The sequence below is a fragment of the Lytechinus variegatus genome, chromosome 1 (assembly GCF_018143015.1).
Source record: "Lytechinus variegatus isolate NC3 chromosome 1, Lvar_3.0, whole genome shotgun sequence".
Taxonomy (NCBI): Eukaryota; Metazoa; Echinodermata; class Echinoidea; order Temnopleuroida; family Toxopneustidae; genus Lytechinus; species Lytechinus variegatus.
The window spans coordinates 89,925,033-89,942,547 of NC_054740.1; the positions used below are offsets into that span (position 1 = coordinate 89,925,033).

Sequence of the window (17,515 nt, forward strand, 5' to 3'; positions counted from 1 at the left end):
CATATACATATATTCTTCAGGGTTTATTAACATTTGTATCTTGCGGCCAGTAACATTTGCACACAGTAATACATTTTACAAATATACAAACATCATATTATGATAAGTATAACATTAAAATCCATCACAAAATATCATATGAATAAACAATAATAAATGGTAATTAGAAAATGTTGATGGAAAAAACTATAATAGTAATCATTCAAATGTGACTTAATTCAGCAGGAAATTTAAATGGGAAAATAAAGGTGAAAAGAGAAGTGTAAAAATTGGAAATGTACCCCCCAAAAAAAAAAAATAATAATAATAATAAATAAAAAGAACTAGAGGGAGGTAGAAAAGTAACAGGGAAAAACCAAAATGATGACCAACAAAATTACAGAACACCGATCAAAGTAGAAAGGATCCTTTAAGTAAAAATAGATGAAAGAATTAAACTGGAAATAAATAAAACAAGAGGGGAGGGGGAGAAAACAGACAGACAGAAAGAAAGAAAGAAAGAAAGAAAGAAAGAAAGAAAAAAGATAACAGATGAAGGAGAGAGGAGAAGAAAAAGCAGGTTGACATGAGAAACCAAACTAGAAGAACTTACCCTCCTTAATAGAGACGATCCTATGATCACCATCTCGTATCTTAGTACAGAGTATACTTGGAAAATCTTCAAACATTTGATGAAATCTCTTATATGCACCTTCATCAGGAAATGCAACACTAAGGTTTGCCTGGATATCATCTGGCATGTTAAAGATTTCCTTCACTAGTAAGGGAATGGCCGATTCCAGTCTAGAATTTAATGAAAAATAATAACTCTCTATTCGATTATCAATGGCCAACAGAAGAGAATCACTGTTCTGGTGACATTGCAAAATGGTATAAATGTGTGCTAGTTTAGACTGGTTCAGACACACTGCATCGCTGGGATGTTAAAATCTTGCCTCTCAAAATAAGTATCTCAAAACAATTAAGTCAGCTAAGAAAAGCTGTATTTCAAAATATGGCAATGGTGATATATATTATATTGGCTAATTTTTAATTTTTTCATATAAGAGGCTGTAACACCCTGGTGGTGACGTTTTTTTACACACTTGTTTTTCAAATCTGATAAGTTAACAGTTATGGTATTCTATACCATGATCAATATGGTAAGTTTTGATCAGCTTGAAGACTGTTTTGAAAAACTGTGAATAACTCTATGGTATATTTAAAAGGTGGGTGCAGGATGTCCCCAATCCCCTTCTCAAACCATGCAAATGGCCAGTTAGACAAATTACAATCAAAAATTAATTCCAGTTTACAGATTTAAAAATCAAAGCCAATGTCAATTGATTTATACACAAATCACAAACATGAACCATTTAGTAGCGTGATACTGACTCAGAAAAGGCATGTAAGTGTTGTATCAATAACCCATTTCTCATATTTAATCTCAAAAGTTGAACAGGGGAGAGGGGAGGGGACAAAACTAATTCACCTTGGAATAACCTGATCAGAGAAGTAGAATCTCTCAGGCAGAGCATGAATATCAAACATGACAATCTGAGCTGGTCCCCGAGCCGTTGAAGGAATAGCAGAAAGCAGCATTGCCAGAACCTAGTAACAAAAATAATCATATCAAAAATGAATATAAGTTTGTAGTATTGCATACAATTATATTTCAAAATATTCAAATATTTTCTATCCATGTAGTCCTATGAATCATGACATCTACTCTGCTTTAATGTCAAAATTAATTGTAAAATAAGCTTCTCTTTTCATCTTTAAAGAAATATATCTTATTCTCTCTTTGCACTTTTGATAACAGGTACATTCTTACATACTGATCCAATATAAAAACAATCAATAAATCAATACCTTAGCTGTAGCTATTTGTCCTTCTGTATCTATCCTCTCCATAGTACCGGTGGGAAAATAGGGTAGAATAAATTTGAATGATCTGGCTAAATACCTACATTGATGGAAAAATTTTAAAAAAGAGAACATTAATTTCTAAAAGGTTAGAAAATGGCAGATATATCAAACTAAGACTGGTATTCACTGATTACACAAGTGGAACGATTCTGGCAGTCTCGCCTGCATTACGCAGTTCGATATAGCAGCAGTGCTGACTTTAAAAAAAAACAGCTATTGAATAACTATTCACAAAAGATAATAATCATACAGTGGGGCGTTTCATGAAAGGACTTGTCGGACGTTTTATCCGACAGTTACCACAGAAACAGTACCTCTCAGCCAATCAACGTCAGAGAAAGATGTCAGATCTGACAACTTGTCGGATGAAAATGTTGATGAAACACTCCCCTGGTGTATGAAAATAAAATACCATGTCCATTGACCCAACATGACCTTTGACTACGATCATGTGACCTAAGATGTGTGCAAACCAATCATTCATACTTAATTACCCTTAGGTCTATGTTTCATGAATGACATCTGTAGATTCATAAACTAGCTGTCTAAGTTTGATGCCAATTCAACAAATATCCCCAACACAGCCAAAGTTCATTGACCTTTGATCTTGGTCATGTGACCTGAAGCACGCACAGAACATTCAAGGATACATGGTTACTCTTATGTCCAAGTTTCATGAACTATTTCTATAAACTTTTTGAAATATGATGACAGAACTTTCCACAAATACCCAACATTATCAAAGTTTGGTGACCATCAATGACCTCTGACCTTGGTCATGTGACTTGAAACTCGCACAGGATGTTTAGGGATACTTAATTGCTCTTATGTCTAAGTTTCATGAACTAGATCCATAAAATTCCACAAATATCCCTAACATTGACAAAGTTTGTTGACCCTAATACCTTGGTCACATTTGTTCTACGGCGGCCGTACGGCGAGTCGAAAACAGTTGTTTTATCATTTTTTATTCAAATGACCTATGAAGCTGGTACAAAAAATGTTAAAACGGCTGTTTTTGACTCGCCGTACGGCCGCCGTAGAACAAATGTGACCAAGGTATAAGGGACCTTTGAGGTTGGTCGTGTGACCTGAAACTCAGGCAGGACCTTCAGTGATACACTATCACCCTGTCAAAATTTCATGAACTAGGTCAAAATACAATTTACGTTGATTGTACAAAAACTTAACCTTGGTTAAGATTTCAATATTGTCAATGCCGTACCCGCCGTCGGAAAAGAGGTGTCTACAGTCTCGCTCTGCTCTGCAGGCGAGACAAAAATGGAATGTCCATGTTTTCTAAAAAAAAGGATTGTTTTACTGTAACAGAAAGATATAGATTTAACAGTGATTTATAAAACTGTAAATTATATGGCATGGATAAACAATGACTAAGAGAATGAACAATAATGGAAAATTATTAATGTAAGCTGGAAATGTTTAATCATAAAAACTAGACAAAGCAACAGCAACAACAAAACAACAAAGCAAAGAAAAAAGATACTGTAACCAACTTAAATGAAATATCAAAATGATATGCAAAGAGTGAGTACCATAGGTACATACTGAATAGCACTTAATTGTGTGAAAACCTTCCATGATAAATTTCTTGATTATAATTTTAAGGCCTGTTTTTATATGACACATTATTACCTATACAAGGCATTTTAGGAGATAAATTAAAGTCTTTTTTCGCCGGCTACTTTCAATCTGAGACCAACGAAGTAAACAGGAATTAGGAATGAAGTCCCATGTTAACAATATTTGTAGGGCTGCTGCAATTGGGTACACAAAATTGGGAAAATGAGAAAATATCTTGATAGGAAAACAACAGAAAAATTAGTACATGCCTTCATCTTAAGTCACTTAGATAATAATAATAGTTTACTATTCGGAATACCGGAATCGCTTCTCGATAAATTACAACATATCCAAAATTCTGCTGCAAGACTTATAACTCGAAAAGGAAAATTTGAACACATCTCCCCTATTTTATCTGACCTTCATTGGCTACCCATTCGATCAAGGATCAAATATAAACTTCTCATATTAACATTCAAATGTATTCATGGTATTGCCCCTGCTTATCTTCAAGAACTTGTCCAGATTCATAAACCTAAGCGTAATCTCCGTTCTGGCTCACAAAATCTTCTCTCTGAAATTACTGTCAAGACCAAATCATATGGGGATCGGGCTTTCCAGAAAGCTGCACCAGCACAATGGAATTCTCTTCCATCGACATTAAGAAATATTACCCAGCTTGAGAAATTCAAAGTTCAATTAAAAACCCACCTTTTTCAGAATGTTTGATTTAGTCACTCGCGCATAGAGACCTGTAGGTGTTATGCGTATTTAAGAAATGTACTATTATTATTATTATTGCCATGTTGCCCTCCCTGGGCTTTACCCATAGGAATCTTGTACAAAACAGAGGGCAATATTGGCCATATTTTTAGTGCACTTGCGCTGTAGGAGCCGATTTTGATTGCTAATCTCAGTATTTGAGAAATCTGGCTGGAACAAGTTTCTAATCCAACGACAATGACAATAAATATACATGAACTGTATTAGACCCATGTCACCCCTATTAGGGTATTGGAGACACTTTCATGCAAACTTTAAAATGTATTCTTCTTTTGCATTTTAAATACTTACATACTATTTACAAACGCAACCCAAGTGCATTTTTATACGGGTTGAGTGTATGTGCGTGCCATGCATGATGCATGACTTCAAGGTTACAATTTCCATCACAAATGCTTATCAAGGGTTACTTTGAACACTAAGTTTTTGAATAACCTGAAATCATAAGTATTGATAGGCAAACAGGCATATAAATTGTTCAAAATAATAGTTTGAATTACATATTGTACAGCCTTGGGTAATAATAATATTGAATGACTCTTCTTTCGAGAAACATCAAATATGTCACCCTTAAAAGAACCATATTGCCCTCTTCTAAAGAGTCGGGCCAATATGATTCTGTTGCGGGCCACATATTTGATGTTCCCCTCAAGGCCAGTCAATATCATACAACTATCATGGTGTAATTACCAATTAACATTATTCATATTTTAAGCATTAAAGCAAATAATAAAAGTGAGTAAAGTTTTTTGTGTTGACAATACATCACAGAGAGATTTCAAATAAATTATACTCAATTTCAAGACTTTATACATTGATTTTGTAGAGAAAATAAATGAAGCATAGAATTTGCATAATAAGCACTAACAACACACTAATGTTTTGGGGAAAAATAACTACATGTAGAAATAGTTGTGAATGCTATAGGCTGATTTATTCATAACAAATTGTAGATAGCAGTGAAATTCTCAGGGAAGGAGCAGCATAAGGCTCATTCCAACACCCCCCCCCCCCGCGAGACTTAAAAAAAACTTCCATTCCATGTCCACAGCCAAGAAAACAATAACAGCACCTTCAGCACTTTGCTGAGTGGATATGAACTCTCTAGTTTAAAGTTAGATATATTTAATTATTTACATCCCACTTTTCCAAAGATACTCTCAGTCCCTGCTAATTACTTACATGTATGTAAGATGGGGAGAAACAAAGACAAACATTTTAAAGATGTTTTCCAAAGTCACCCCAGGTCACCTTTTAGGTGATTTACGGGGGGGGTATTATGGTTACTTTTCTTTTAATAAACATGCAAAATACATGTACAGGCACATAATCCTGGCAGTTTATGATTCTGAAAGAATTCCTGATAAAAGAAATATCGGGGGGGGGGGGGGTGTCATTAGGGTATGAGAGATCTGCTGTAAGAAAAGTTGAATGAATACCTTGGCATATGGTAGATTATTGAGAGTTGCTCAAACACCACCTCAGGGGAATGAAAACTTCCAAGAAATATGACTGCACAGTAACAAGAAAGTATGATAAAACCAAAAACACAAAGAACAAAACTGGTATTAATGGTGAGAGAAAAATATCTAGGCATAATCAAATCACAATTCTTTGATAAAGAAAATTCTACATGCATATGTTACACGAGCAACCACACCGACAGTATTTTTTGTCAATGAATATTTAATGAGGTACCATAGAATGACATAACTTAAATGGGGAAATATGGTTAGTAAATAAACTCCCTTGAACAAGTGGTGACATGACCAAAATAAATACACAAATAAAATTTCCCATGAATATGAATAAAGAGAAGAGATCGAGGGGGGGGGAGTTCTCCTTATAATTTGAGAAATCTGTTTCTCATTGAAATTGCCTCATTAAAAAACCAACAAAGAAAATAAGGAGGTATGCTAAATGCAAAAACATAAGGAAAAATTTACAGAAAACCCCAAATTTTAAATGGCTGCCACTTTCTGCCCACTGGCTATTTGTATATAGATTCTTGGGTCACCATAAATAAGATTCAAATATGAAATTAAAGAAATTATCTGGCCCCCATAATCACAACTAAAGTTTTTTCTCACATAATTTCATCTACAACAGTACTGTCCTGTTCTACATATACCTGTAGGATAGGATGATTGCTCTGCTACCCAAAATAAAAGTTGCATACATTTAAAGTTATCTTTTAAAAAAGGTATGCATAGTTGTATTTGTTTCATAAAGCAAAAAAAAGAGGCAAATCATTAATGTGATTACAGAGGAAGGTACAAATCAATGGCTAATTAAACATTTAAAGGAACACAAGAAGTTCTTTTGTTTATTCCTTTGATACCAAATTTATTGTGAATAGTATAGAAACATTTATGATTCATGTTTGGAATACCTGTATTTTAAGAGGCCGCCAATCCATCATTATGAAGCTTAATCGTTTATTTTGGCGGTCTACTGCATCCTTTAAAGGACAAGTCCACCCCTACAAAATGTTGATTTGAATAAAAAGAGAAAATCCAACAAGCATAACACTGACAATTTTATCAAAATCTGATGCAAAATTAGAAAGTTATGACATTTTAAATTTTCACTTAATTTCACAAAACAGTTACAGGCACATCCTGGTCGGTATGTAAATAAGGAGACTGATGACGTCATCCAGTCACTACATGTATTTCTTTTGTATTTTATTATATGAAATATTTTAATTTTCTCCTCATTGTCAAGTGAAACAACGATTAATTCCTCACTGAACATGTGGAATTAGTATTGTTTAATACTATATGGTTCAGTCAACTTGGTCCTTGATGTCAAATCTGTAAAAAATGAAATATTGTATAATTCAAACAATAAAAAACAAAAGAAATAGTGAGTGAGGGATATCACTGACTGTGATGGACATCACTGACTGACTCATTTACATGACACTGAGTTGTGCATATCACTGTTTTGTGAAAAATAAGCAGAACTTTAAAATGCCATAACTTTCTTATTTTACATCCAATTTTGATGAAATTTTCAGCATTATGCTAGTTTGATTTTTCTCAATTTATTCAGATCAACATTTTTCTGGGGTGGACTTGACCTTTAAATTACCATTCTTTTTAATGAATAAAAACAAATTTTCTTGATATTTCACTGCTTGTTATTACTCAATTTGTAATAACACATCTCTGCATATGATGCAGAAATAGAATTAATCAATAAGCAAGGGTAGTTCTGAAGACCAGTGGTCTCCCATGTATACAACAAAATAGTTGAGAGTCCCCAGCTTTCTATCTCCCATCATTTTTCTATAGATCTAGGCCTATATCAAAAAGATGGCATGCTATGGACTCCAAGGTCAGAATGAATGGACATTAATGAAGTGTGAATAAGCAAATGGGATGTAAAAACAGAAAAAAACCACATGCTACTTACCATCCCTTCCAGCGCATTCTCTGACTTTCTCAATGAAGAGATTAGGCCATCCATCTTTGAACTTATCCCATTGAATCGTCTTGACAAATTGAACCTGTTGAAATTTCTTCAGTCGCCTTTCTTCTGCTGCAGACTGGAATGAAAATCAATCATGTGTCAATACAATTCATTCCTAACATGCCTACTACTTTCTACTATTTATTGCTTTCGACATACAGGTCTATAGGGTCCGTGTCAACTGTCAAGGCTCCTTGATGAAAAGACAAATACACAAATTATTTAAAGTATCATTACAGAGTCGTCTAACGTTAGGACTAACTTAGGCTAATTTTATCCGCAGTGCCACTTTACGAATTACGTACATCAAATACGTGTAAATGAAAATGACATGACAAATCATAATGCATTCAATGATAATTGTAATACAAAGAAACTATAAAACTGTTGGTAACACTTCACAAAGCCATTCACTCTGAAATAGTATTTTAATTGATAAAGATTCTACCACGTCAGGCCATCCATAACTTGACTCGTATTTGGTCATTTTCAAACAAAAGTGGACATGGGGGTGAAAATTAAAACTTGCTAGAAATCATTAGGCATCAATGTTTTTTGAAACTAGACATCTTAAAGTATATTTTTTCCATTTCATTTACATAAAAGTATTAATTATGTCGTGAGATACAGTGAATTTTATGCAAGGGAAATTAAATGTTACAAAATGTTGATTTTTGCATTAAAATTCACATATTGCCTATCACAATATAAAATTTGTATTAGAAGCACATTTGTTGGCAAGATACAAGCTGTGTATTGTATCTACATGTAACTCCTAATAGCAAAAAAAAATTCTGTGAAGTGTTTTTCTGAAAAAAATTGGGTTTCAAAGTTTTCAAAACTGGTTGTCGTGTCACTCACGTTTTAAATGCAAAACGTTTTCTAGAGCTGTGTATTCTGAAAATTAATTTATCCCAGTACTGGAGCAAATACAGTTTATCTGTACCTTATTGTATATAAAGTAACTTGGTCCACTGTGTTAAGGTAAAGCTAACATTAACTGTTAAAGTTGTGTCGTGTCACTCACAATGTCGTGTCACTCACAAAATGTCGTGTCACTCACGGTATTATATTGTGTATAAAAAAGGACATCCAGTAATGTTTGAAGCGTTTACCAGAGATACAGTCAAAATGTTGTTCCTGACATCATTTAGGCCTATTTTAGGCTAATAATTTCCTCCATCTTCCTAATTTTACTCCTTTTTATGGAAATATTGAATTTGACATTGAGTTCATCTATTTTCTCTCCTCTCCGTGGTTGCCTTGGTTTAAAAAATCCTGACAATTTTCCATTGGTGTGAAGACTCGGATCCTAATTCATATTTTGGTGAATGTACTGTGATTAAGAATAATCAATCAACACAAAATTATGAATGTATCAAGAGAAAAACCACTATACTTTAGCAATGGACATATTTACAATGCATGAAGGGTTGGTGATGGTGATGTTTCAAGTCATACATGTACCTAGGTATTACTCGAACATTCTCTGTCTCCATTTCCAGAAATGAGCAGAAAGTTCACCTTTCTTTTGAGCAATGTTATTTCTTTGTTATACTCATAGAGCTTTAGAAAAGTCAGGGATCCTTTTTTTAAATTTGCAGAAATTTAGTGGTAAAGTAGTGTACATGGGATATAAGAGATCACCATCACCACCAAACATTTTTTTCAAATTCGGAAAAGAAAATATTTTTCTTTTCCTTCTGATTGATTAAATCAACCTTTTCATTTGCCATAAAGCTTGTATTCCAGGACATGAAATAAACAAATTTGCAAGAAAACATAAACATTTCAGGTGAGAATGTACTGAGATTTGATAGAACATTTTTGGATATTGCTTGAAGCAGCTACATGCCAAGTTCAAAATCATTATTTGTTCAGCCACCATTCATACCGCTAGTGATTAACTACATGTAGGGTCTGAACAGCAAACTACCGTAAGCGGGCCGATGTGTGTTCAGAGCAGATTTGCATTTACACATATTCATTACAACAAAATGATGCATGTTCATGTAGGTCCCAACAAGTCCCAACCGAGACCGCATTTTGATTTGAGCAACTTTGGATGGGTTGCCATGTACCAGTAGATCATTTTTTTTTTCTTTGGGGGGGGTACCCTGATAAGAACAGAGCTGGACCTCGAGGGGAAAAAGCTATTGAGGTATAAAGGGAGCCTGGTTGGGATGCTGAATTGGACTTTAGTGTGACATCCAAGGGCTTAGAAAAGGAAAGGCTAATGACTTGTAGTTATTATGTAATAGTAGCAGACTGCAAGAATCAGGTACTGACTGCGTCTTTCACCTTGTGGCTTTCCCTGGATTCCCGTGGTATGGTATATGATCAAATAATTAGCAATGAAAAGGTACAAGATTCCAGCTAAAGGCATAGCTCTGAATTTTGGTACAGTGCCTACATGTACTGCCTTGGGAGGGTCCACATACAAGCAGTGTTCAGGAGAAAACCTATGCTTGTTGAGATGAATTCCCAAGTTTCTCAAGGATTTGCTGATAGTTCATCTGAAGTGTGCAGCAACGTGATTGGGGTTTGGTACCAAAAAAGACATTGAAACTGCCATGTCCTATTTGTACAATGCCTAAAATATTAAAGGAGGATAATATTGTAATCCAGTATTTCAAGAAAAAGGAGTCATACATGACATCATTGGCTACCAGACCATGCCAGATGATGTTGGTGACTATTGAGAATACCTTTCTTACAAGGAAAAATTATTCCATCCGTTGTGGATGCTGAATTGTGTGAACCTGTAAACTTTCATGTACAGATAGGGAGAAAGAGTTAAAGTTTTGAATGATATCAGGCCACAAAAAGAATGTTTGAGTTGATGTCAATGCCAAGACCTCATAACACCTCCTTCAAGTGCCCCCTCTTCCTCTAAAGAGGAGAGTGGTAGAAGCCCTAGTGTGACAATGTGGTATGGTATAGAGAATGTGAGTTGATGGGCAAATATGACCATAAACCAAGAATAAAACATCAGGATGACATATTATGAACTTTAAAGAAAGCAGTTATTATGTAATTAAGCTTGTTTTTCGTTAATGGTATTTTACTCTTCTAGATCATGCAAAAAATACTTTCAATGTTGAGATAAATGTTGTATTTTTGCACTTGTCGTGTCACTCACGTTATGGATGTCGTGTCACTCAAGGTATATAGGAGGGTACCATTTTCCATAGAGGTTTGATTGATTTTGACTATATGTGTTAGATAGGTACACTATTTATGTCCATTTACTGGTACTCACAGTACTCCATGACAACTACTTGGGCACGAATCCAACCATATGTGTTAGTGGTCAGAAACCCATGTCCAAAATTTGTTGTGTCACTCACGCACCGTTTTTTAATCATATCTACTAAACGAATTGTTGAATTCAAATCAAACTCGCAGTGGCCCATGCCAGTCCTACATTGTTTATAATATAGTAGTCATGATTGATTCATAACCTTTAAGTTTGAAGATATGAGCCCTTAAACCTCTCCGATTGTCATGTCACTCGCGTTTGAAAATGACCATTTGTCATTTTTCAGACCCCTATTAACATCTAGATAAATTCTATCTCTAATTTATGCATATAATTTGTCAAATTGTATGATTCAGTATCAACGATTTTGAAAGATATTGTTAAAATTAAACAATATTTTGATGTTTGGAATCGTAAATGACTGTATAATTATCATTTTACAAAGAAATCATTATGGTTTACTTTCATAAACTTATTAAAATTTGATATCCCGGGGGTACCCATCTCAATGTCCACATGTGATTTTTTGTCATGAAATGAATTGTTCATAATTCAATTTTCTCAGCAATTGAATGCTCCAGTCTTCCTGGTTTAAGTATGATGGTGGGCCCCAAGTCTGCGCACCTAACAATTTGAGTTCAGATTTAACATGATTTTTTTCTTATTACACAAAATCTTTGAGTTGATGATGTTCCTTATATTATTAAGAGTAAGTGTACCAAATTTCTCATTAAAAAATAAAAGAAAATATAGGATTTTCTTGAAAAAACTGCGGGCAGTCATTTTCAGATTGAAAAAAACAATGGTACCCCATGTCTGCGCACTCATTCACTTTGCACACGTTTCGGGGATTTTGATGACAAAGGCTGCATTTATGAGGCTGTCACATGAAATGCCCTGAATTCATTATTTTTCCACCATTTTGAGTCGGATTTTTTAATGAATACCTGCCTATGTATAGCATTTGTAAAGTTTGTGCTCGTTGCGTATCTTCTTTAATTAGAATCGCGCAGATACGCGGGTGCGCAGACTTGGGAGACCGCGCAGACATGGGGGAACTGACCATATGCATGATACATATTAAATTTATGTATTTCCAAATTTATCACAATATTTTCAATTTCGTCATAATTTTTCTTTTTGAAAATAATGCTATTTAGTGACTAAGCCTGGCTATGTCTCGTCCACTCTTTTTACCGATTGTATACGGTATCGTATATCAAGGTATTCTATAGATCAAAAGCATTATCATGGTTATGTTGGTTGTTCAGCTGAACTGCATTGGCTTCACTCACCAAATACTGAGACCGAAGTTCTAACGCAATCTGTACAGGGGACTCAATGGCCATATGTTTATGTACCAAGTTCGGATAAAACAGGGAAGTTAAGTTGCGTGACAGCCGAGGTAACTGTTTTTGTTCCTTTTAACTGGATTTTTTTTCCCCTTTTTTTTGGCAATTAATGCCAAGAGGGAAAATTAATTTGCATTTCGGTCGCGTTAATTTTCAAAAGTTTGATTCATTAAAGACAAAAATTAAAGAGCCCCGACGGGGGGCTTTCGCATTGTAAGCCCCCTAATGGTGGCTGCACGATAGCGAGCCATCTGGGTACGAGAAATTTTTTTAAAAATTAAAAATTGAAAACTCCTCGAAACAGATGGCTGCCAGATGTCTAACGTTTGGTATTCTAGTTAGGAAGCCTTTCGTGAAACAGGTTTAGTAAGATTGGAGCTAACTTTGTGGTTAGTGGATAAAGTCATAAAGATATGACTAACTTATCCAGGTGTTGAGAAACGGGCCCCAGGCCAGAAGCCTCCAGCAGCTACGCCTGACTGAGCAAGTACAGACATGACAGATGTTCGGGAGCTCCGACCCGCTTGGCCAAGCGCGCGGCCGGAGCTCCCTGGCCTGCCTGGGTTAGACAGAATCACAGATGTACGGTACCACCGGTACCGTACTACTGTCAGACAGAGTGAGTTAATAATATACAAACCTCGGCAAAAGAAAAAGGGGAAACTGGAGTCACAACCGGGATGAATGGCTCTGAATTTGCTGCACAGCACTTTTTTGCAATGTCTTCAGCCAGACCTTCCATAGATGGGTGGCAAAACAGTAAAGCTGACCTAACCGAAGAAGCCATTTTCCTTACTTAACGTTACACTCAATCATCAATTACATGAGATATATCTTTACTGAAGTTTTCGACTAGATATCGACGAGTGTTTAGTTCAGTAACCCACTACTGAACGAAGTCATTATGAATGTATTCAGTTCCAAAGTCCTTCTCCTCGATCTTTACGTTGGCATGGCTGGATCATGTGGGTCATCAAACTTGAAATTCACAGGTTCACATTTCAGTCCAATACTTAGTTGTCCACATGGGCGGAAATCCCAGGGGGGACAAAGGGGTCGCTTCCCCCTACCCAGAATAGTAGGGGGACACAATATCAATTGTCCCCCCTATTTTTTTTGGTCTTTTATAATGGAAGGAAATACATCAATAAAAATCGAAATAATACATTTGTTTTGGAGGAGAAAAAAATGGAAAAAGGGGGAAAGAAAGAAAAAAAAGACAAAAGAAGGGGGAAAAGGAGGAAAAATAAGAGGAGGGAGATGAATGAATAAAATAAGGTCAAGGGAAGACTGGGAAATGATTTGAAAATATATTTCATGTCACTATATTAAATATTTGCTCGCGCTTCGCGCTCGCACAGCCTGTTCGACGAAATACATATCGTGTTTAATAGGCTGATATGTAGCTTAAATATCAAGTTTTGAAATATAAATTGCATATTTCAGGTCGAAAATCGAGCTTTTATTATTTTGTTTCATTTAAAACTTTATTTTTTTTTAAAGTGCTCTGCAAAATGTCATTAGCAGCTTTTTGCGCTGTGCGCTCACTTTATTTGATTTGCCAAGTAGGTCTACATAATTATTGTTTCTGTTTATTCCATAAGATTCTTTATATATTAATTCTATAACAAATTACTTAAAATCCCCCTTTTATGGCAGTTCAAAAATTTTGTCCGCGATTTGCACTGGCATTATTTTTGAAAATAAATCAACTCATAGTCATGATTACAAAAGTCCTTAAAATATCAAGTTATCAGGCCTCAATGTCAACAAAATTCACTATTATGCTTATAACATGAATAAATACGATAGATAAAATTATTATGAATTCTTAATAACAAAATTGTCGCTTTTTCAGAATAGGAATAGGAGGATAGTCATCATTTTCATATGATGACAAAATGTCCTTAGGCCAAGAATGTTCAGGTAATAAAAATATCAGCTCGCGCTTCTCACTCGCATCATTTATTAAGTGCTATCCATATCCACTTCACAATTTCCCTACACAATGCTTTAGATAGTGCATAAATTCACCTTTTCATACAGTAATATTAAGTATTTTCCGCTCGTGCTTCGCGCTTACATTATTGATTTTCATGATAAAAAATGAAATGTATTCAGAATGCCCAGATTCTGCCTAACTCTAAAACACGCGCAAATATTTTTTTTAGATATGCAGCTTGATCTTTATTCAAAACGCGCTAAAATTATCCAGTTTCAGATCAGGATATAAAAAAAAAATCTGCTCGCGCTTTGCACTCGCATTATTAATGTAGGAAAAGACAAAATTTCCCATCTTTTCATGATTTACAAAACATAAATAGAGTGTCCCATTTTTAGGTCTGAAATCTCAATATTTCCGCTCGCATTAATTATTTGGTTTTATACCTATACCGTTAATGATTACAAATAGTGCTTAGAATGTCAACTTTTTAGGTCGGAATGTCAAAAAATTTTCAGCTTCCGCTTCGCGCTCGCATTATTTGATATTTGAAATATGCATCGTCTTAATGGCTTACTGCAAAACGTCTTTAACAGGTCCCTTACATGCAGATCAAGCCAGAACCGCTCGCAGTAATACATACGCATCTTGTTCAGATTCACACACATTGCCTATAATATTCAATTTTCAGGACAAAAATAGATGAAATTCCAAAAAAAAATCAGCTCGCGCTTCGCGCTTGTACTATTTAAATATGGCTTATGAGATTACTACAATTGTTAATTTCTTTTTTAGAATAAAGTTAGAAATGACTGTTAGGACATCGACATTTTGCCCCCACCCCCAATTTTTCACGACCAAGAAACAAAAAGAGAAAAAGGAAAGGGATAAGGATGAAATATAAAGCCTATTATTTTCCAAATGTCATGTCAAAATCTATCACAAACTTTGATTTTTTGTAATGAACATTTTGAAATTTTTGCTCGCTCGCTTCGCTCGCAACTTGTTATTATTATTACGTGATACGCCGTATCAAGCCCCCTCAATTTTTTGGCCCATTACGCCACTGGAACAACCCCTTCAAAGAACAAACAAAAATCAATTTTGAGCGGCCGATCGGGGAGAATATGGGTGAAAAAAATTCGCCCCCCCCCCTTTTGGCGGGAGCTAGATCCGCCCCTGGTCCCCCCTACCTTCGGGGAGAGATTTCCGCCCATGGTTGTCCAGTCCATTTTCGAAACTGTAGACACTGGGTGCATTAACTAATTCATTACTGAGACTATTCCATGGTTTTCTCAGTCTGCAAAAAGATTTCTTACGTTTCTCCCCGGGCGGGAGGGGGGGGGGCAGTCAAATGTATTGCTGTACATATGCGTGGCCAAATTATTTCCAAACATGTACCCCAAAACTAGTTTTTCTCTGTGTGCAAAATAACCCCTACACAAGTTTTTCGCGGGCTTTAATTTTGGCCCCTAAACAAGTTGTCGCCATGCAGAATATGACCCCGGGAAAAAGCTTGGGGAAAAATCATACCCTATAGTTTGGCAGCTCAATGAGTCTTTAAGAAAAGCTTTGAAAAAAACCCAATTACGTTTGACCCTGTGATTGACATTGACCAGATTTTCAAAACTACCCCTTTTTTGAAAATCAATGTTTTTTATACCCTTAACGATCGAGTGCAAGCGCGGCCCGCGTCCAAAACTGAAAAAATTGAAACACGTTTTTTTTTTTTTTTTTGGTCACGCGTGTATACAGCAATATATTTGACTGGCCCCGGGCGTTTATCAGTGACTGATCAGTAAATGAACATTTTTTTTATCATGACCTCCGGTAGGCCCATGCACTTGACCCAAATCTGGCACTACCACCTGGTCATATCTATATGAAATCAGCTTGTAAGTTTCAATCATATTCCCTCGCGCACGGCGCGGTATGTCATAATTATGTATATAGGGAGTTAAATTTAGTTTGATCAATCTTTGTTTGTATAGATTTTTTTCTTACCGGTACCATTGAATTTAGTGGCCCTTCTCTGGAGCGTTTCTTTCGTGAACTTGTCGGATAAAACGTCCGACATTCCAGTATTCCAGTTAATGGTGGTTCAGCCAATCATGGAAAGTTGTCAAATCATAACTTGTCGGACAAAAAATCTGGCAAAAAGCTCCCCCTGATCGGGTAGCCTTATAGGGGAGGCAAAATAACATTTGGGGGCATAACACACAAATATTTCTCAAAATTGAGCGAGAAGTTCAAGCTATTTTTTATTGTACACCCTATACTGACTTGAAAAGGGACCTGAAAAGAATTAGCTGTTTTCATAGTATCTCACCAAATAAATGATGCGAGAACGAAGCGCGAGCTGACAATTTTTGATATCCTGACATGATAACTGGACGTTCTAAGCACTTTTTGTAATCATAAACTGGATGGCTATATAATTAAACAATTTATGCGAGCGCGTAGCGCGAGCTTTAAAAAAACATTCATGAAAATTATGAATACGCAGAATGTGTATCTCGCTAGGGCGAATAATGAAAACTCTGATCGCGAGCCTGTAAATAAACATTGGATGTTTAAGCCCCATGTGAACAGATAATTTACTTATCTGCTTATATCAGTCAACAGTTTCTGCGAGCGCGTAGCCTGAGCGAGTTTTGAATTTTATAAAATGACCTGAAAGATTTATGTTAATATATAATGACAAAAATTGTTGGGAGCTAACATTTTAAAATTTTCAAAATTTAAAGAACAAAAAAGCTGTTTTGAAGCACTTTGCAGGTCAAGTTGGATGCTTATGAAAACATGTACAATCATTTTTTTTTATTTTTCAAAATTTCGGGGGGGGGGGGCAACTCACTCTCCCACTGGTCTGGGGCAGAGCATCAGGAGCCTCGTAATATTTTTATATATGCAAATGGCCAGCGAGGGAAGCGAGCCAGAAAAATTTGGCCGTTAAAATGATTTTGAAATCAAATTCTAATAGTAGCTTTGGAAATTTAGGCAAAGTAAAATTTAAGAGGCTTTTTACGGTAAATCTAGCCAGCGTAAAACTTACTTAGGTTAGAAGATAATAGGGATATATATGTAGTAGCCCCTGCATGGCTAAATTTTGGGTAAGGATTGTCCTGATTACGACTTTTATTGCATAAAATTTAGCAAGCTTAAAGCGGTCGTCAGGGGCGGATCCAGCTTTCGCCAATAGGGGGGGGG

At 35.6% G+C, this 17,515-nt stretch overlaps 1 protein-coding gene across 1 annotated transcript; it reads right to left on the reverse strand.

Moving 5' to 3' along the window:
* Nucleotides 1–546: 546 nt before the first annotated feature.
* Nucleotides 547–13,297, reverse strand: LOC121427969 (ribose-phosphate pyrophosphokinase 3, mitochondrial-like). Its single transcript, XM_041624551.1, has 6 exons — nt 13,004–13,297; nt 7,693–7,825; nt 5,712–5,784; nt 1,852–1,945; nt 1,472–1,590; nt 547–783 (listed from the first exon to the last, which is right to left on the reverse strand). The coding sequence occupies exons 1-6, from the start codon at nt 13,148–13,150 to the stop codon at nt 579–581; spliced, it is 771 nt and encodes a 256-aa protein (XP_041480485.1). The 5' UTR covers nt 13,151–13,297; the 3' UTR covers nt 547–578.
* Nucleotides 13,298–17,515: the final 4,218 nt, after the last annotated feature.